Here is a 21447-nt window from a genome sequence, read left to right as displayed (position 1 = left end):
AAAGGTCCCAATGAGCACAGTGGCCTCCATCACCCTTAAATGGAAAAAGTTTGGAACCACCCAGACTCTTCCTAGAGCTGTCCGTCCCTCTAAACTGAGTGATTGGGGGAGAAGGGCTTTAGTTAAGGAGTTGACCAATAACTTGATGGTCGCTCTCACAGAGCTCCAGGGTTCCTCTGTGGAGAGAGGAGAACCTTCCAGAAGAATGACCATTGCTGCAGCACTCCACCAATCAGGCCTATATGGTAGAGCGGCGAGACGGATGTCACTCCTTAGTAAAAAGCACATGGCAGCCTGTCTGAAGTTTGCCAAAAGGCCCCTGAAAGACTCTCAGACCATGACAAACAAATTCTCTGGTCCGATGAGACAAAGACCAAACTCTTTGGAATGAATTCCAAGCATTATGTTTGGAGGACACCAGGCACCGCTCATCACCTGGTCAATACCATCCCTACAGTGAAACATGGTCATGGCAGCATTATGCTGTGGGAATGTTTTTCAGTGGCAGGAACTGGGAGACTAGTCAGGATTGAGGGGAAAATGAATGCAGCAATGTACAGAGACATCCTGGAAGAAAACCTGCTCCAGAGCACTTCTGACCTCAGACTGGGGCGACTGTTCATCTTTCAAAAGGACAAAAGCACACAGCCAAGATATCGAAGGAGTGGCTTCAGGACAACTCTGTGAATATCATCGAGTGGCCCAGCCAGAGCCCAGACTTGAATCCCATTGAACATCTCTGGAGGGATCTGAAAATGGCTGTGCTCCCTATCCAATCTGATGGAGCTCGAGAGGTTCTGTAAAGAGGAATGGGCGAAACTGGCCAAAGATAGGTGTGCCAAGCTTGTGGCTTCATATTCCAAGACTTAAGGCTGTAATTGCTGCCAAAGGTGCTACAACAAAGTATTGAGCAGAAGCTGTGAAACTTATGAACATATTATATTTTCGTTCTTTATTTCGAATAAATTTGCAAACATTCAAAAAAACTTTCATGTTGTCATTATGGGGTATCGTGGGTAGAATTTTGAGGGGAAAATGAATTGAATCCACTTTGTTATAAGGCTGTAACAAAATGTGGAAAAAGTGAAGTGCTGTGAATACTTTCCGTATGCACTAAAATGTTTATGAGGCTTGGTCTGGGGATCATGTTCGTCAAGTTTTATGGAGATCGGACAAAATTTGTGACCTCTGAAAGCTTCGGTTTCAATAAAAATCCAATATGGCGGAATAACAACAAGGGTCAGTGACGCCATCTTCTCAAGCAACTTACACCAGTACTGACCAGACCTTCCAGAGTTGGACCGGTGGCAATATCTCAAAAGGTCTAGGGGCAGGAGCTTACAAAAAATTAGGGAAACAACAACAACAACAACAACAACAACAACAACAACAACAACAAAAAGATGAAAACTTAAGAAGAACAATAGTGTGCTGCTTTCAACAAGCACATTAATTACAACCCCAAAACAGAAAAAGTTGGGACGTTGTGTAAAATGCAAATAAAAACAGAATGTGATAATGTACAAGTCCCGTAAGCCCATATTTAGCAGCAGAAAGGACACAGACAACATATCAATTGTTGAAAATGACAAATTGGACTATTTCATGGAAAATATATGTTAATTTAGATTTTGATGCCAGCAACATGTTTCAAAAAAAGTTGGGACGGGAGCATGTTTACCACTGTGCTGCTTCACCTCTTCATTTAACAACATTCTGTAAAGGATTCTGTTTAGGAACCGAGGAGACTATTTACTAGAGTTTTACTAGAGTATTTACTACCCCAGTCCATTTTAAATAAACTCAGGCCCAGATAAGACAGTGGTATTTTATGTATCACATCTCAATGCAATTTTGGCTGTTACAATTTTTGCTGCAGTTTGAATTGAGTATCAATCTGTGCACATAGACAATGGTTATCAGAGGTTTTCCTGAGCCCATACAAAGACGGGTCTAGAAACAGGTCTGGTGTTGATGCAGTGCCATTTGAGGTCCAAAAGACCACGGCCATCCAATTTTTTTCAGCTCGTTCTCTTGTTTGCAAATATTTCTCTCTGGGATGCTCTTTTTCATACCCAATCTTGTTGCCAGTTACCCCAATCAGTTGTGAAACATTCCTCCTTTTGTTTTCTTTATTATTACACAACTTTTCCAGCATTTTGTTATCTCTGTCCCAACTTTTTTTTAAAACATGTTGCTGGTATCAAATTCAAAATTAACATATATTTTCCATGAATAAGTCAAATTGGTCATTTTCAACATTGATGTTGTCTGTGTCCTTTTTGCAGCTAAATATGAGTTTAAGAGATTTGCACAGTATTACAATCTGTTTTTATTCACATTTTACACGTCCCAACTTTTTCTGTTTTGGTGTTGTATTATAATAATAATAACTAGAATTGCATCTCCAAGGAACTGCAAGAGTGGGCCAAAAGGGATTGCAACAGTACCTCGTTTTTGAAAATCGGGCACACGGATCAAAAGTTATCTGCATAAACGCAACATCCAATAAGCCAAAACGCATAAAGCGGTTGCTATGCTGGTTGTTAACCCTCTAGGCACCACGGTCGAGTTTACTCGACAAGATGCGGTACTGAATAAAACGGCCGATTTAGTCAAATAGGGTGTCATATTTCGTTCGACCTCCACTCCAGTAGATGGCAGACATGTCATACGTCATCCCCGAGTCCAAAAAAGGTCATGCTTTAAACAAAACTGTGGACAAAGTGAGAGTTTAGCTTACACCAAGCACAAACGTTGAATCGTTTGCCCAATGTCAGTGGTGGGAATAATGTTTCACGGGGTTGGAGTGTTCATCGGGAAGTTAGCAGGGTGTTAGTGGTGTGGCGAACGAGGCTGGAGGTAATGTCCATGTAGCGCTAGCTTCTGTCTTCTGACCGTGTGCTTCTCCGCAATCGCGGCGACAGTAACGTGGTGGAGCCTTTGTCTAATGCCACTGGGTATGTTAGACGAGGTCGAAGTGCTCATAGGATAGTTAGGGGGCAGTGTGGAGAGTCGCAATGAGAATGACAGTAGGCCTAGTCCGAGCTGCGCAAATTCTCTCCACTCGGCGTGCGCGAGGCGGATCTGGCCATGCTGCTGGGCAGCAGGAGCAGAGGTAGTGACACGGGAAAGGGGAGCCATTAGGCTATGCATAGTCTATCACAAGATGATGGGAATGCCGGCCCTGTATGGATAGGGATAGGGAGTCATTATCTCTACAGCAAAAGGCCTGTTACATAAAAAAAAAAATTGTCAGCCATTTATTAGTAATGATTTACACTGTTGATTTGCTACCTATTTCCCTGACCATTTAGGACATACACTAGGCCTATGTGTTCTTTTTTTGTGTGTTCATGTCCTTGTGATGTGTGTGTGTCTTTGTCAGCTAAGAAAAAAAAAAACATCAACAAAAAACAACAAAAGAAAAAAATACTAATATTGTCTCTTGTCTTGTCTCGTCATCTCACTCCTGATCTGTGCCTTGCCGTGGCAAGTGAGCTTTTGAACTAAACAGGTCTTGTCTACTTGTGTTTGTGTGTCATCTGAATAATATATATGTGCCCCATACATGGAATCAGAGTGCCTACTGTATGTAGTAAATGGTAAATCTCTACAGCAAAAGGCCAGCCTACCGCTACATGCATTTGGTTTGTTTCTGCCATTTATTAGTAATGATTTATACAGTTTGTTTACTACTTACTATTTACCTGAGCATTCAGTATTGTGCAATGTAGCATACAGAAGGTGAGGGACATTTTGGGGGGAAAGAAGTGGTGCATTTTATCATTCAAACATGCAACTTTTCATGAAAATTCTATAATCCAAGATGGCCGCCACCATATGACGTCATAATATGCAAATTAGATAAATATTGGTAACACTTTATAATAACTACACACAATTCATCATTTATTAAGCCTTTGTTACTTATTATTTAATGCTTTGTTCATCATTAGTAATTTCTTGTTCATACAGAATTTATCATCAATAAAGCATTTGTTCACACAGTTATAAATAGTTTGTTCATAGTAAATAAGCCTATATCTAAAATATGTTTATACATTTGAAAATGTGTTGCAAGGCATAGAAAGTCCTCACTTTAGATAAGCTCACAAAATATCATTAACTAACCACTTGTAACTCCTGAGTTAATCATGAATTATAGTATTAGGAAGTGGTTTATAAAATGTGTATCCTCACCCTAACTAATCATTAGTGCATGTGTATGTAACAAGTGCTAAATAATGGAAATATTACTTCATCAACAAAATATTATTGCATAATTTATTAAGTATTAACAATAATTCATGAACATATTTTAGATATAGGCTTATTTACTATGAACAAACCATTTATAACTGTGTGTACAAATACTTTATTTATGAGAATTAACATAGGAACAATGCTTTACAAATGATGAACAAAGCATTTTGTAATAGTTTGCAACTGGTTTATAATAAGAAAATGATTTCATTTATAAGTGGTTGTTTCATTACTTATTAAGTATAAATCATGTACTTACAAAACATATTTTTTTTGTTTACTATTTACAATTTTTTTATTTACTATGAACAAACCATTTATAAATGTGTGAACAAATGCTTTACTGATGATAATTTATGTATGAACAGGAAATTACTAATGATGAACAAACCATTAGCTAATAAGTAACAAAGGCTTAATAAATGATGAATTGTGTGTAGTTATTATAAAGTGTTACCTAAACATTTAATCTCTACATAAACTTTAGGTCATCCTTAATATTTCTCTAATTTACAGAAAGTCTCTCTCTCATCGCTTTTAAGATATAGCCTTTTGAAATGAAGATGTCAAAATCGAACGTTTAGAAAAAAAAACCTCTGGCGCCTAAAGGGTTAAGGTAATCATGCTGGTTGCTATGGTGGTTACTAGGTTGACATTCTAGATGTGGTTGTTAAGTTGTTGCTAGCGTAAATGGTGGTTGCCAGGGTACATATGGTGGTTGCTATGCAAAATAACATGGTTGCTAGGGTAATCATGTCAGTTGCTATGGTGGTTGCTAGGTTGACATTCTAGAGGTGGTTGTTAAGCAGTAGCGGCTCCTGGGTTGACAAATAGGCGGGGCAGAGTCTGTTGATCAAGTTTAGAAAAATAAATTGGCATAGTTCCAGGTCACTGGCAGCTGGACGCACAAGGGCGGTCCACGGAGATTTTGTTCATTTTTACGACTCTTTCTTTCTATGGCTAGGCTATGAGCGAAATCTGGGGAATGGAATTCCATAGGCCTAATGTTACCACTTGCGGTCAAAATACTGTTTTGTTCATGCATTATTAACCTATGTTAGCCTACTTAATGTTATTTTATTCATAAGAAGTGAAGTTTAAAATGTTGAGATTCCAGACAAATAAAAGCTACAATGTAGGTACCGGTAATCAGCTCATTAGCTCAGATCAGTGGAGAACTACTTTGGGGGAAAAACTCAAGAGGGAAACAAATAACCGAGAATTCGTTGCGAAATCAAAATTCCACTAGAGCTCCAAGTGTAGGCTTCACGCTGCCTTACACCACTCAGCTCTCATAGTCAAGTTTAAGTTGTTTATTGTCATGTAGGCCTAACCTACTCATAAAAGAAATTATAAGTAACAAAATTATTGTGTTCAAGAGCCAGCTCAACTTTAAAGAGTAAATTAAAAGTAGGCTATTCGTTAAAAAGGTAAATATTCTGTGTGTATGAATGAGTGCTTGCGTGTCCACCGTGGTTTGTATAGAAATTAATGTTAAGTGACACATACACGAAAAAAGGGACGTTTTTTTCAAGAGCTCCTTGGGGAATGGTTTGGAAAATTTGAGGAAGCTTGAACTATCAAATAGGATGGCGGCAGACAAATGGCCAGTGAATGAAAATATGTCGATTGGCGGTAACTATTGTCACACACTTATAGGCAATTTGCGCAAAGTTACAAGCGGTCCTGCGCTTATCCTGGACACTGGTATGTTTTGCACAAAGGCACGGGACATCACGTAGGCCTATCGTTCTCATGTTGGCCACAAACTTGTCTGTAACCTTGTTTTCTGCAGCTGTGCATAGAGCACATCTACACAGGGCATGATCTTAGAACAGGTCTAAGGAATAAAAACTTCGGGATCTTAGAGCATTCGAAAAACCCTTTAGCCTCTCTAACTGAGATTGTATTAAAATCTCCAGATGTTTCAATTATTTCGAAACACTCCAAAATAAGCTTTTAAATCTTTTCGGAGATCTTGTGAAAAAAGCGCTGTGAGGATGCTGCTGACGCAGCCTTTTCCATCACCAGGTTCAATTGATGTGCATAGCAATTAGGGTAGGCTACACGTCTTGCACTTTCTTACTCACTCCACCAGATGCTCCTCTCATGACACTAGCCCCATCAAATGTCTGTGCAATCAGCCTTAGGCTACTTTATCTGTGTCACTCTCAGGTGAACAAACTTCATTACCGATTTCGACTTACACTGTAGCCCTCATCGAGTTGTGCTGCAATATTAGCTTTCCCCAGCATGGCTAATTTGCACAACTCAGATGCTAGCGTCATGTTTTTTGCCTTCTCTGAAAAATGTTTCATGTCACACACACCTACACTAGCCTACTCCAAACATCCCCTTGTCCCCCAGAAGATCGGAAAAGCAGGCATGGAAAACAGAACATTTTATTGCGTTCAGGACAACCAGAGCTTCTTATCAGACATATGGCCTACCACGAACGAGAAAATGTCAGATTAAATGACCGACTCTTGTCCTTTTGTTTGTTGGTATCACGATGTTAATGTCGGGCTGATCAGGTCCTAGGTCTTTGATAGCTAAGTTAACTACAATCAAGTCTTTCGAATAAGTTCTTTAAGAGAAACTCCACACTATTGCACACAGGCTGTTCACTCGCCATTTTCAACTGTCTGCCTGACCTCACAAACTTTGTGCGGACTAATACAGTAGGCATAGGCTACTACCTACAGTAGGCAGTAAGTTCTGACGTCGTATAGGGTGGGCAGTGGCATGATCTGCCCACCCGACCTTCTACTAACCGCGCTCTAGCTGCAGTTCCATTATCGGTCGACAGATTTACATAGACAAACAGCAGGCGCTGTTCAATTTCTTCAGGGCAGTGACGTCACTGCCCTACCAGAAATGAAATGTAACGTTACAGTAGGCCTACAACAACTACGGATATGATCAACGAGATCTTTGCGATCTTTGCGAAATTTCTTTGCAAATCATACAAAAATGTAACATGATTGAGTACTTTGCCACTGATTACAATAATAAACAAACAACATTTTATTTAAAAAAAATATTTTGTGGATCTACTTTTCTAGTGGATGAATCTTTAGTAGGGCTCTGCCCCTCCTGCCCAAGTGAACGAGCCGCGTCTGTTGTTAAGTTGTTTCTAGGGTAATTAGCATGGTTGCTAGGGTGTTGCTAATATTATCAGGATGGTTAGAGTGTTGCTCGGGTACATATGGTGGTTGCTATGCAAAATAATGTGGTTGCTAGGTTGACATTCTAGAGGTGGTTGTTAGATTGTTGCTAGGGCAATTAGCATGCAGGATCTTTTTTTGTATGCCCCGTATAAACATGGATTAGTTTTAAAAAAATAAAGATGGGACAGCGCTCTGCTATGTCCCATCTTTTTTTTTACACGACCTTAACAACTGGTGCCGGCTAGATCAAAAAGATTAGTTTGAGATGGATTGGTTTCAATTAGAATTTAGCCAGGATAACCAAAACGTTTTATTTAAATCTGCTATCAAGGTTTTGTGAAATAGTCCTCTGGGTATAAATCTAGTTTACTTGTAAAACAAACAAAACAAAACTTACCAAGGGCAGTCAGCCAGCGAGCCAGGGCCCCATAGATCTCATCCATGATTATTATGATGATGAGGTTGATGACAGCAGCCGTTGACTTAACAGTCGCACGAACATTTGAGCGGATGGTAGATGTGGAACTCATGTGCAAGGCTGTTTTAATGGAGATCCGGTACAGGACAACCCCAAAAACGATGGCAAATGTCACAGTAATCTATGCAATAAACGACAGTTAGGAATGTACTATACATAACCATACATAAAATATTGATTTGAAATTAGTGCTATATAGTTTAAGTGATGTTATTGTTTAAAATAACAAATTAAACTCAACAGGGGTTATAAAGGTTATAATTAGTTTTATTAGCTATTAACTAGTAAATGTAAAAAAACAAGCCTCCAAAAGCTCTACCATAAAGCCCATCATGATGAGGATGGTCATGTATGCTGGCATTCTGTCTTTGCAGGTTAGTTTAACCTTCTGAAATAGAAAAAGCAATATTAACATGTATTAGAAAGCATATTTAAATCAACAGAAAATAGGCCTAGAGAAACATAGGAACAGAAAAAATGGGATTCTGAATAAACACCTGGTTTACTCTCAATAAACCTGCCAGCAATCATAATCTCTGCAGTGTGCATTTGCTGTAGCATCTTAAACATTTCTGACTATATCCTCCATTTCCACTCCACAGTTAGAACAATTTCATAAATCAAACTAATATTTCATCAACCAACCTAACATATTTCAGTAGTGGCAGAAGTAGGGCCTGAATCGTTAGCCTTTGGTGAGGAGATGAACAACTTATCACAGAGTTTAGGTGTGTGAGTGGGAGGATAAATCATTTTCAATTGTTTTTTTGTTTTTTTTTTACTAAGGGTCTACATTGATTAAATTTGACAGTTTTGATCAGGGGTGGGCCAACATTTTGGATCATGGGTCACATTGGGTCTTGAAAATTAGCTGGCAGCCACTATTGGGCGTTCCCAATAAAACAGAGTAGCTTAACCCAGATATAACATACACTAAATACTCAGAATACACTGTGATCATGGAGACCACTCATTCACAGGAACAGCTACAGGCTGAGATTTTTCTTCAAAGTGGCCGTGACAGGAAGACAGTTTAAGGTAGCCTAAAAACACACCCTTCATAAAATAACATTTTTATAACCTTTCGAAACACTTACAACATGACCTTCTCAAAGTAAATGGTAACACTAAAACAAGTGGCTACATTAAGATTTTTGGAGGAAAAGTTCAGGCAGGCTGCCAAGAGACCTTGGCGACATTGGTCCATTAAACCACAAAATGATCCAAAACAGCCAAACAAGGCAAGAAATGGTTAAGCATGTATTCTTTCAGACTACTACAACAACAAAGTCCGATTTACACATTTAAGTGTTTATTTCATTACATTTTGTCTACTCACGGCTGTATATTTATAGCCTATAATGTTCGATCAACTTCTGAAAACGACAAGGACAAAAATAGTCTAATGCTTAATGCATATCCTAATGTTTTTGTTTTTAAATAGGCCGCCAACTCCAAAACAAATTAAATCGGACCAATCGGGTGCAATCTCCGTGAGGAATCTGGTCAGCAACAACTGTTTAGGTGGCTGTTTCTTCTCCTAAATCTCTTGGTTGAAATAGAACATTTCTGATCTAGAATTATGGAGCCCGACAGCAGTAGAAAGGTGGTTTTGTGAACAGAAAAACTATATTCATCTTACACAAGTCCTTTGACCCAGAAATGTAAGTGTCAGAAGAGTGACAGGCTCAAACAGCGCATATTTGGGCAGCCATGGCCTACTGGTTAGCGCTTCGGACTTGTAACCGGAGGGTTGCCGGTTCGAACCCCGACCAGTAGGAATGGCCCCTCATAACCCCTCACTGCTCCCCGAGCGCGCTGTTGTTGCAGGCAGCTCACTGCGCCGGGATTAGTGTGTGCTTCACCTCACTGTGTGTTCACTTTGTGCTGAGTGTGTTTCACTAATTCACGGATTGGGATAAATGCAGAGACCAAATTTCCCTCACGGGATCAAAAGAGTATATATACTTTCATAAAAGACGTTATATCTCAATTTCTTAAAACTAGTCACTGTTTAGCTTGGGATTTCTTCATTTCTACATGCAACAGAGGCATGTAGAAATGAACGGTTTGTACCCACTGAGAGCTTAAAGTCTCACCTTCAAACGAGCCATAGTATGTGTCCATAGCTATAACATAGAATACGCTTTGGCTCTACAAAAATCGTCAACAATGATCTAGATTGCTGGCGCTCTGGGCCAAAGCTTCTGAAAACAGTGCGGCATTCAAAGTGTTAATGGAAAAATAAAGCTTTTTGAATTGAAAAGGACTCAAAGAGTGTAAAACAGTGTTCTAGGTTCTTCACTGCTCACCTGGCCAGTGGTATCTAACTTTGGAGGGAAAAAATAATTTAACCATTTCTGGGTGTCTCTGTCTCTTCTGTAAGATACACATTTCCAGGACAAGAAACTTACCTTTGAACTGTGAGATTCTTTTCGAAGAGTTTTCTGCATAACTCGGAACTCGTAGTCAGGTCTTAGATGGTCCTAACAAAAAGTGAAAAAACACTGGTCTTTACATTTAGAGGCAAAGTTCAGGTATTTAGCGGACACCTTTATCCAAAGTAACTTATTAAGATGTGCAGCATTTGTGAATCAAATCCAATTTCAATTTAATTTCAAAGTGGCAACTCAAAATACTGCAACACCACACCCCACAACATATTTATTCATTTACTTTTTCAAATTTTCCTCACGGGATCAAAAGAGTATATATACTTTAGTAAAAAAAATAGTGCAGTCTCCATCCTGTCCTTTCTTTGCAGTTGATTTGAATTGAAGTATTTGTCATGATGAGGTGGCACGGTCATAAGAGAAAAATGTTGGACTTGATCCTTTCAACTTAAAACTGGTCCAGATGGGACAAAATGGGTGACCTGTGAAAACTTTATTTATGTTTTTTAACAAACTTTTTTATCAAACTCCCATGGCAGAACAAGAAAATTAATGTGAGCACAACCATACTTGGGATGTCTGCCTGTTTCAGGATGTTCTTGTTTAGGATATGGTCTTGCCATGTGATGCCCAGAATCCTTCTGAGATTTCTGTTTTCTGGTGATTCTGTGCACTTGGTGGGTGTTAAGTGTCCATGCTGTGCTGCCATAGAGCAGAGTGCTTAGCACCCTTAGCACTTGCATCTTGGTAGTGCTTGTAGTTTTGTAACAGAAAGATGTAGCTCAATCCAGTAACCCTGGGAAAGAAAATCCAGTAACCCTAGGAAATAAAAACAAAATAAAAAAATAAAGAAAAACAAGCCATAGTGGCAGCTGTCCAAGGAAAGATTGTTGGAGATGGTAAGAGGGTAAGTGAAGGCCTCCCCGATGCTTGGGGTGTTTCTTATGTCCTGGCCCAGTATCTCTATCTTTTTCAGGCTGATGGTCAAGCCAAATTCTCTGCATGCGTGCGCAAAGCAGTTGATCAATTGCTGTAATGCATCCTAGGAGTGTGCTGAGCTACATCATCTGCAAAAAGCATCTCCCCTTATCCGAACCTTCCACACTTTTGTCTTTGCTTGGAGGCGGTTAAGGATAAAAAGGCTGCCATTGCTTCTGATGTGACTGAATACTGTAGAATTCTGGGGTATTCTCATAGTATTCTGATGTGTTCATATCGTACTCCTGTGTGTCGTATACAACGCAGAGAGGTCCATGCCATTGTATATAACACTAAGGGAGGCTTAGGCCTATGTCATAAGCACCTTTGCCATGTTGGTTGGCGACATCTTCGAGGCCTCAGTCATAACATGAGCCAAAAGAGATACTGTCTTGTTGTTCTGGTCCAGGGTCAGTATTTTTCCATCTGGTCACAGCCGTTTTTTTGCAATGGTTGGTACCTGCCACGTTGGCATGATTTAGGTTCATATGTTTTAGTATAACAGGCTTTGTCTCAGGTTTTGACTTTGAGACGGATTGAGGAAGCAAATCGAGGAGCATCTTCTGTCAGGACACTCAGCAGCATGACTGTTAGACTCTGTGCAGTTTTACTGTTCAAGACTTACTGTAGCCTGTGTTCTGTTATTCATTGTCTTACCATCTACAATATATCATCTAATCACCGATCCTGATCCAACCGTCGAGTCTTCTTGAGACCATCTTCAATACAGACATTAGAACTAAAACACAACGCAACATTTTCCTGGAGAAACTAAAGAATCCAACATTTGGTGCTGTGAACCGGATGCAAGTGGAGAAAAAGGACGAGAACATCCAGACAACAACGGGGTCAGAGAGACGCTGTGGTCAGCTTTGAACATCACATCTATAAGAGTCCATTTTGGCACCCTGACTGACTTATATACATTATACATAATTCAGTGTTTTGTTTGTTTGTTTGTCATCGTTGTTTTGTTTTGTATAAACCTACTCTAAAAAATTGAATAAAAGAAAAGCATTTTGAATTCAGCGCAGCATTTGGCCCATTCTTCAGACTGACCAACCATCTGCTCGAGTTCACTCCTCTACAGTACACTTACAATGATTCAAATTTAGTCAAAAGATGTGCACAGGTTACTTTGGCTACTTGATGTGTGCATGCGTAAACACAGGTCAGTTCAAGTCACAACTGGAGAAGAGTGAACTTGAGCAAGAGAAAAGGTCATTCTTAATGATTCAGTGACAAGAATAAAAACTAAAATTAAAATAGTTGACAACATTTTTAATGACAACACAACGGTCATCTTTTTGTTGTTGAGTTTGAAAGAATTCCCATGTTTGAAATTTCCCATGAAGATTGCATTGCTGTTGATGTTGACTACTGGCACGTGGCACACTATTGAATGTGTTGTACTGTGAGGGCCTGTATGGGTCCTGATTACAAATGTGTAGCATGTTGCTGCTATGTGGTTGTATCTTGTGCCCTGTTGTGGTATATTGATTAATCTATGTTGTTGCTTGGCTGCAGACAGCCCATGTTGTGCAGTGGACAACAAGTTATAATAAATTATCAGTTATTAATAAGTAATAACTTATAATATCAATAAGTTGTCCATCAGTCACTGGTTATAGTCATCAACCAACAGCACAAGGCATTTCACTGCATTTAAATGATAAACTGTTACATTTTTTACTTACTGTGTCATTAAGCCCTTCCTCTTCCAAGCCTGTGAGGTCCCAGATATAGTTGAGTCTCATCTGTCGTCTCTTCCAGTGCTCCATGAACATAGTGGCTGGGGAGTTAAATGGTGGGGAGCCTTTATACAGATCACTCTGTTTTTCTTTAAGTTGCATACCTATGGAACTCTTTTTGTCTTTTTAACATATCAACAGCAATAAACAATCCAACCATTCAAACATCTACAATTGCACTAATTTACAAACCTGCATGCTTACATTACCTGTAGTGACCATTCATAGCATTGGTCAATTGCCTAAGGCACCACTGTGTAAGAATATGACTCAGATGTGCCCTGTAACACCCTCTCCAAAATTAGTTTATCCTGCTTGGAGTGTTCAGATATGTATCCCATAGGGTCACCAAAACCACTGCACTCTGAGGTTCACTCTCGCAAAATTGGTGTGTATGTGTATGCACACTCAAAGCACTTCATAGTTTTGCCCACTTAAGTCAACTCAAGTGAAGTTAATTTATAAAGCACGTTTCAAACACAGGGGGGTCATTCAATGTTCTTTACGTAAGGAAAAGCGATTAAGTAATTTTCCACAAATAATAGCAATGCAATTGACATGCCTTATGAATTAAGTAATAATAAGAAAAAAACAGGGAAAGGAAAAAATGGTTTCCCACTAACCAATGTACGTCCTCTTCTAATAGAAAAAGAGGACCCAATTCCACAGGCTTACCCACAGTTGCCATGAAGACAGCAAAAAGACTGTGGCTGGATTGTCAAATGGGTGGCTTGCTTTCGGGCTGTGCCACAGGCTGTCACAAGCTTCCAGTAGCTACAGGCATGGTCACATAGGGGGCACATAGTGATGTTGTTGCGTGGGTCACAGATCTCCATACTGTGCAAAAGGTTGATCAGAAAGAAGTTATTGAATTTGTGTCATGCTAATTCTAAATGCTGAGCATAAAGTAAACATATTTTGCTCTATTTGAAATCTTTTTTTTGACAGAAACCTTTCAGTTGAACAATCCTCCCCCCACAGTGGAAGGAGAACAGCTAAGTAAATGGATGAGTACAGCAGTAACAGAAATAGGACAGAACAAGGGTAAAAAAATGCAGACAGGCTTACCCCACAGTGCCATGAAGACAGCAAAAAAGACTGTGGCTGGATTGTCAAATAGGTGGCTTGCTCGGGCTGTGCCACAGGCTGTCACAAGCTTCCAGTAGCTACAGGCATGGTCACATAGGGGGCACATAGTGATGTTGTTGCGTGGGTCACAGATCTCCATACTGTGCAAAAGGTTGATCAGAAAGAAGTTATTGAATTTGTGTCATGCTAATTCTAAATGCTGAGCATAAAGTAAACATATTTTTGCTCTATTTGAAATCTTTTTTTGACAGAAACCTTTTGAGTTGAACAATACTATTCCACAGTGGAAGTCACTACTAAGTCAAATGGATGATGCGAGCAGTATTTGCAGTGGAAGTCACTACTAAGTGAAATGGATTCAAAATTGATCTGGCAATTGCCCAACTTTATGGAAACGAGACCATGTGATGTTTGATGTGTGACATTTTCTTGAGTGGTGGAGTAACAAAAAAAGACTAGCAGAGCTACATGTACACGTGACATTGACACATTTAAAAGGATGATCAACAGTATCTACATCAACACAGAATATTGTTGCTGTTAAAAGAAACTCTGGGACAAACAGACCATTGCATATCGGTGACATCAGACATGATATACTGTGAAATGTGTCTATCCTGTTTTGATAGTGTTTGTTGTTTGGCAACTAATAGCCCTGATTGTGTAACTGGTAACACACCCAGATAATGCAATAGACGCTCAACTTAGTCCGGCATGAATACACTCATTTGGACTCTCAAATCAGCCTATGCACTGCGTGCGTGGCACTACAGCCTATGTACTCTATGCACTGCATGCGTGGCACTACAGCCTATGTACTCTATGCACTGCATGCGTGGCACTACAGCCTATGTACTCTATGCACTGCGTGCGTGCCACTACAGCCTATGTACTCTATGCACTGCATGCGTGGCACTACAGCCTATGTACTCTATGTACTGCGTGCGTGGCACTACAGCCTATGTACTCTATGCACTGCGTGCGTGCCACTACAGCCTATGTACTCTATGCACTGCGTGCGTGGCACTACAGCCTATGTACTCTATGCACTGCATGCGTGGCAATACAGCTGGCATCCCCGCTGCGCGTCAGGGCTGTTTTACAACCTCGAACGTACATTAATTTCCGTTAACCGAACACCGTGTCGTCCATTATCCTTTACTTATCATCCAGAGAGAAGAAAAACTCTTTTCTGATTGGCTGGTGAGGTGGCTATTAATTCTGCTATTAGATCTGGTAAAAAAAGTTTAATCACCGTTCCATATCAATGCTTATGAATGGAAACTTTAACAACCATAGTAGGACATCGGTTGAGCCTGGAAGCAGGCTTCGCAACAATGGAATCAACTGTAAACAAGCTAACTGTCCATGCTATCACGGTTATAGGGCCAAAGGAGGTTGTACAACAAACTGAACAAGTTGCCTTCTTTTTAAACTATTGCCTTAATCGGCAACCGGGTGAAAGCGGGATAACGCCTTCGAGGTATCCTGTTATACGGAATTAATGGACTTGGGCTGCGTGTCGGGGAGTTCTTTGCCTCTCGCCCTCGTCCATTAATTCCATATAACGGGACACCTCGGCGGCCGTTATCCCTTACTTATCACACTGCACAATGCCACTGATGTCAGAGGTGTGAGGGAGTGTGCAGGTGCCATGCTGACATTATGCTGCACTATAGTGGACATGAGATACACAGAAAGTATTTTTTGTAGTGAATTCATTAATATCTAACACTTCATAATCTGAGATTACCTGTGAAATTTGACAATAGAAGTTGATGATGCCCAAGGGGCTAACAGACCTGGGAATGTTATCGTCTACAGTTGCACAGCCGTAGAGGAACACAATAACACCCACAATGGCTGCTGGGATCAGCATTTGAGTATACACACCCAGCCAAGCAAAGTAAAGGGCCACCTTCTCCCCATAGTATTTTCTGTTGTGAATGAGACAGACAGCATGTAATGGGCAACTTTCCACTCCACAAAATAACCAAGCAAAAATTATATTCCCTAATGTAATTAGAACCATTCACTACTAGACTGATGTTACATTACTTACACTATGTGTTCATACTGGCCTATTTCATGATTAAATACTTTCTATTGTGAAAATAATCTATATTACATTGTCAAAAAAAATATGTTAAATAATGTTCAAAGGGTACAGAGGGTCTAATGAGCTGATGACTGATTCACCATAATACCTGATGAGTCCAATTGGCTGGTATTTGTAGAAAATGCTATAGCTCGCCCACTCCTCATAGAGGATCTGTGGAAAACAATGAGTTAAAATATAACAAATCCTCTTTTAATCTAACTGGAACACACCTCCTGGAAGAGGACATTAGTGTTTTCACAGCTTCCTAACCATTATCCAAATTGCAAAGACTCTTTGTTCTTCTACAAATTATTCTTAATGGGATTTGACCATGCCAGTTTACAGTGGTTTAGTTGTGCTGTGAAAGTGGTGCTATAGTGCTAGTGCTGGTCCCCCAATCATTCAGCGCCAAGCTTTACATATCAATGCCTCACATTCAGATTATACAGGTCTTTCAGTCCCATTATATTTCACCATGTCTGCTCGTGGACCACACTCTGAGAAACTCTGTCATGCGTTTGACTTTGAGTTTCCACATAGAACTTTCAAAACTTGTCCCGCACCTCACCTTTGCATATCCAGACCTCTAATAATGGGCACCTTATTGACACATTTGGATTTACATAAATGTTTATATTCATAAATATTTCTATTATTGACATTGACTCTTAATGGCAGTTAATGGGACATTGAATCTTTGTAGGGTTGATCTTTATGCAGATGAAGCAGTGCAGAGACAATAAATTCAGCCACTGCAAGAGTGCAGCTTTCTTTCAAGATATTTCAGAGGCCCTTGATAGCAGGTGGTGCTAAACTGTGATTCACAGAGGCAAAGATGATAATGTTTAAAAATCATTTTGATACCTTGCTAAAGGGTTTATTGCAAATCTGGGCCTTCTTTTTTCACTTTTCATGTCGGAGTCTATTTCAGACATGTTCAAATGTATTTTTCACAACAAAGTCCTAAAGAATCTATCAGGAGAGAATACCATTGGTACTTTGTAACATCCATGATTTCTCTCCTCTTTGATATAATTTTGAAATGTATTTTAACCCCCTGCAGAGTTGGCTTTAAGCTACTGGGGCCGTATTCACAAAGAATTTTAAGGCTAAAAGTAGCTCCTAGCTGGCGAATTTAGGAGCAACTCCTAAAAATAATGGGCGTGTCACTCCTAACTTTGGGACTCCTAATTTCTTTCACTAAAAGTAAAGCATTTTAGACCTAAAAGTAGCACCTAAGTCTGGGACAGCTTAAAAGAAGTCGAGAGGACTCCTAACTACATAACTAAGACCTATTTACACAGGGATGGATTACTGCACATGCCTACCGGGCCCATCAAACAAATTAAAACATTTCTGGCGGAGGACCCCCAAACCCCCCCTCCCTCATATACGACAATAAGTGGGGGGCCCTTAATACATCTGGGCCCAGGGGCCTGAAAGTTCATAATCCGCCCATGTATTTACAAACTGCTTTTTGTGGCATTTCACGTCGCGATGTTTTGAAATGCGTATGCGGCTACAGGAGCTTCCAATCCGAGGGAACAATTTTGCATTGTAGGCATAAAAGGGATGCAATAACGCCACCAACAAAACCAAAACTACTCATTGTCAACATGTAAATTAAATGTAACGTTTCATTGTGAATCAAATTAAAATGTTCTCCTCCTTACAAATGTAGGCATATGGTGACAGATTAATTTAATAATGTTGCAAAGATACTGCATCAATTCGTATGTTTCATTAGGCTACTAGGCTATTTGTTTTGCCTTGAGTCTATCAGTAACAAAGTTTGATCTGCGCAAAACAACAGTAGCAATTAACATAAAACATAGCAACCAACAACATTTTCTTTAAATGAAGTAGGTCTATCTAATGTCATGTGGGAATTGCAAAAAAAACGAGTGAAAACCATTCTTAATTTGACCACGCAAGTGTGTGTGTCGTTTATTAAATCGATAGGACAACTCTGAATCAAAAATGGCACTGTCCATCAACAAAAACATGCAAAAACAAATTACATGGAGTTCAAATGTAATTTAAAGTCCCAGACATTTAATGGGGCGGTGATCACTCAAGACATAGGCCTACACCACAAACAAGAATGATGAATGTGAAATGCTTGGAATAGCCTACATAACACTGCATTTTGAAGACAACTGTGTGTATAACCACAAAGAAATCTAGTTAATGGTGAATTTTGTACAGTTAAAGCATTTTGGTCAGTCGACTGTTAAAGTGTTCTCATTGTTGTGGTTTAAAAACATTTTCAGCCAGTTGGAAATTGGACTAATTTTAACATGATTTTTACGGGAACGCTGGCAACTACGCCGCTCCGTCCGGCATCTTTTGTGTTTGTTATTTTTTAAATATTTTTGTCATGTCTTGGTGTCACGGCTACGCAACTACGCCGCTCCGTCCGGCATCTTTTGTGTTTGTTATTTTTTAAATATTTTTGTCATGTCTTGGTGTCACGGGTACGCTGGCGACTACGCCGCTCCGTCTAACATTTTTTGTCTTATTGTCTTTTGTTTTGTGTCAGTGTCTTGTATGTGGAGCGCTTTGGGTTGCACTCTGTGCATGTTAAATGCGCTATACTTAATAAAACTGACTTGACTTGACTTAAAAGGAACATGGGGCTAACAGGCTAGTTTCCTTTCACAATGACATCAACATGAGAGTTTAAACCATGTTAAATTCTAATGCACCTAGCTGGTGACAAGAAATATTAGGGGTGAAAAGAACAAACTCTGTCTAGCCTTCCTCATTCCACAGTCAATATTCAGTATTTGGCCTATAATTTAGCCTACAATATTTGGCATTTTTTAATATGTGAAAATGAGCCAAAATCTTAATTCCCTATTGACAACAGACCTTTGTATCGAATCTCTGCAAATTGTTATGTATTGAAAAAGAATCTGACTGTTGGCTTAAAGAATCAATATTGTATTGAATTGTGAAGAAACTGGTGATTTGCACCTCTACAAACAACTAAAGTAAAAACAACATTATAACGGTGTTTGAAAGTATTAATTTCTAAAGAAATGTTGCTAACTTTATGCTGTTCAACTTAAAGTATTTAAATAAATAAAGGCAGCGAGCTGAAAAGGTTCTCATGATGCCCTTTTGCCACCCCTTGTTCAACTTAAGCCTAGTTTGTTTGTGACCCATTGATTGCACATTATTAACAATTGTATGCATAATACTTGTTATAAGCAGCCTTCATTGCTTTGGAAATGGAAGCATGTAATGACATGATGCTAGCTTAACATTTCTGTTTGCAATTTTTAAAAGATAATAAGAGCCTAATAGCCACCTGGCTATGTGATTGGAATGCGCTTCACATATCATGTGTTTTATATAAATGCAGGAAAACAAACTATTAAAAAGACTCGCCAAGTCCATTCTGCAAAGGCAAAGTAGTACACCACTCACTCTTTATATTTCTGTAGCCAGCATGTTCCCAATCACAGTGAGTGCAGCCTGTGTTAATGAGCCCTCTCAATAACCTGAGATTATAAATGGTCAGTAGTGGGAACTGGATAACTTTGTAATTGGGGGCAGCCGTGGCCTACTAGTTAGCGCTTCGAACTTGTAACCGGAGGGTTGCCGGGTCGAACCCCGACAAGTAGGCACGGCTGAAGTACCCTTGAGCAAGGCACCTCACTGCTCCCCGAGTAAGGTTGCCAACCGTCCCGAATTGTGCGGGACATCCCGTATTTTGGGTGATTTTGATTTGTCCCGTCAGGGACAGCACCATTCCCGATTTTCAATCACATCTCATCGGCCTTGTTAACTTGTCAATAGTAAGCTACTGTAAACGCACCTGGAACAAAGTGTCCAGTGCCGCCGCTACCACGCGCATCTCGCACTGTGCGCACGGCACCGAGGGACAGAAGGGGCACCACAATTTAGCCAGAGAAGCTTTACTGCAAACTGCTTTTCACTCTTCTTAGAGAACGATTACAATGTCAAAATGCAGCAACAGCATCTTACATAAGGATGATACTTTTTGGGTCCTCTCAGTCTCTCTATTATGCAGCAGATCTAACTTGAACATTATGCTACTCGTTTTAATTGGGAACGAGAGGAAGAGAGGGTGGAAGTTTCCAGCTGGCTTGTGATCGTTGGTAATTGATTTCACCTTTTTAATATAAGAAACTTTTAAAAGGAAATCATTAGAACAACAAAAACAACGCGAGGATATTGCGGAATTATCCGGTTGATAATATGAAGAGTGGTCAATATGAAGAGTGGTCAATTGCCTTTGTGTAATGGAATTGGTGAGTCTTGAAGTCTTCAATAATCCTTTTCCCTTAAACTAAGCATTTACATGAAGCACATGATAGGCTATGCCAATTGAAACACTTTCCACTCAGATAGCTAGGTGGCCATCAGGTTCATAATTCACTTTTAATTGCAAACAGAAAATATCTAGCTAGCATCATTACATGCTTCTATTTCCACAGGAATTAAGGTTGTTTACACCAACTTAATATACTTATCATTGTGCTATAGGCCTAAATGTGGCACAAACAATGTTAGAGTTTGTGGAATGACCATAGGCTATATTTGAATGGATAGCAAAATTGTATGAATACCGTGTAGACAATGCTCTTAAAGTGACAGTACACCATTTGTAATTTTTTTTTTTTGGGGGGGGGGGTTTCCCGCATTTGAAGTGAAGTGTCCCTCATTTGGGGTTGAGGAAGTTGGCAACCCTACCCCCGAGCGCCGCTGTTGTTGCAGGCAGCTCACTGCGCCGGGATTAGTGTGTGCTTCACCTCACTGTGTGTTCACTGTGTGCTGAGTGTGTTTCACTAATTCACGGATTGGGATAAATGCAGAGACTAAATTTCCCTCATGGGATCAAAAGAGTATATATACTTATACGTTACTATATCTCCTGTAGCCTCGTCTTTATTGCCTTCATGATTTTTGTTTTTAAAGTTATGTTACTTAAGTTACAAAAGTTACAAATGTAACTTTGTTACAAAACTTATGTTACAAAAGGAGATATCAATAATGACAAGCCAGCTGGTGCCTGCCACTCTTTCTGTATCTCACTCGTGCATAAACAAGCTGCATTCTCAATTACAAGTAAGTACAGTAAGTAATGTTCAAGTTAGATCTGCTGCATGGTGGAGATTGAGAGGACCCAAAAAGTATCATCCTGGCATTTAACATGGTGTTGGTACATTTTGACATTATAAACGTTCTC

At 39.7% G+C, this 21447-nt stretch overlaps 1 protein-coding gene across 3 annotated transcripts in view; it reads right to left on the bottom strand.

Annotated features, from left to right (window-relative positions):
* The window catches only part of ano1a (anoctamin 1, calcium activated chloride channel a), a 126726-nt gene that overhangs the window by 46288 nt on the left and 58991 nt on the right, over positions 1-21447 (bottom strand). For all 3 annotated transcript variants that reach the window (XM_048262790.1, XM_048262789.1, XM_048262788.1), the window contains 7 exons: positions 16333-16397; positions 15928-16062; positions 14105-14265; positions 12983-13077; positions 10329-10400; positions 8234-8302; positions 7834-8035 (listed from right to left, as the gene is read on the bottom strand). In XM_048262790.1, the coding sequence (XP_048118747.1) occupies positions 7834-8035; positions 8234-8302; positions 10329-10400; positions 12983-13077; positions 14105-14265; positions 15928-16062; positions 16333-16397 (799 nt within the window). The remainder of the gene's footprint in view (positions 1-7833; positions 8036-8233; positions 8303-10328; positions 10401-12982; positions 13078-14104; positions 14266-15927; positions 16063-16332; positions 16398-21447) is intronic.

Source organism: Alosa alosa, chromosome 14 (assembly GCF_017589495.1).
Source record: "Alosa alosa isolate M-15738 ecotype Scorff River chromosome 14, AALO_Geno_1.1, whole genome shotgun sequence".
In the NCBI taxonomy this organism is placed as follows: Eukaryota; Metazoa; Chordata; class Actinopteri; order Clupeiformes; family Clupeidae; genus Alosa; species Alosa alosa.
The sequence above is the reverse complement of the archived record's forward strand: the minus strand, read 5'-3'. Positions and strand labels throughout refer to the sequence as shown.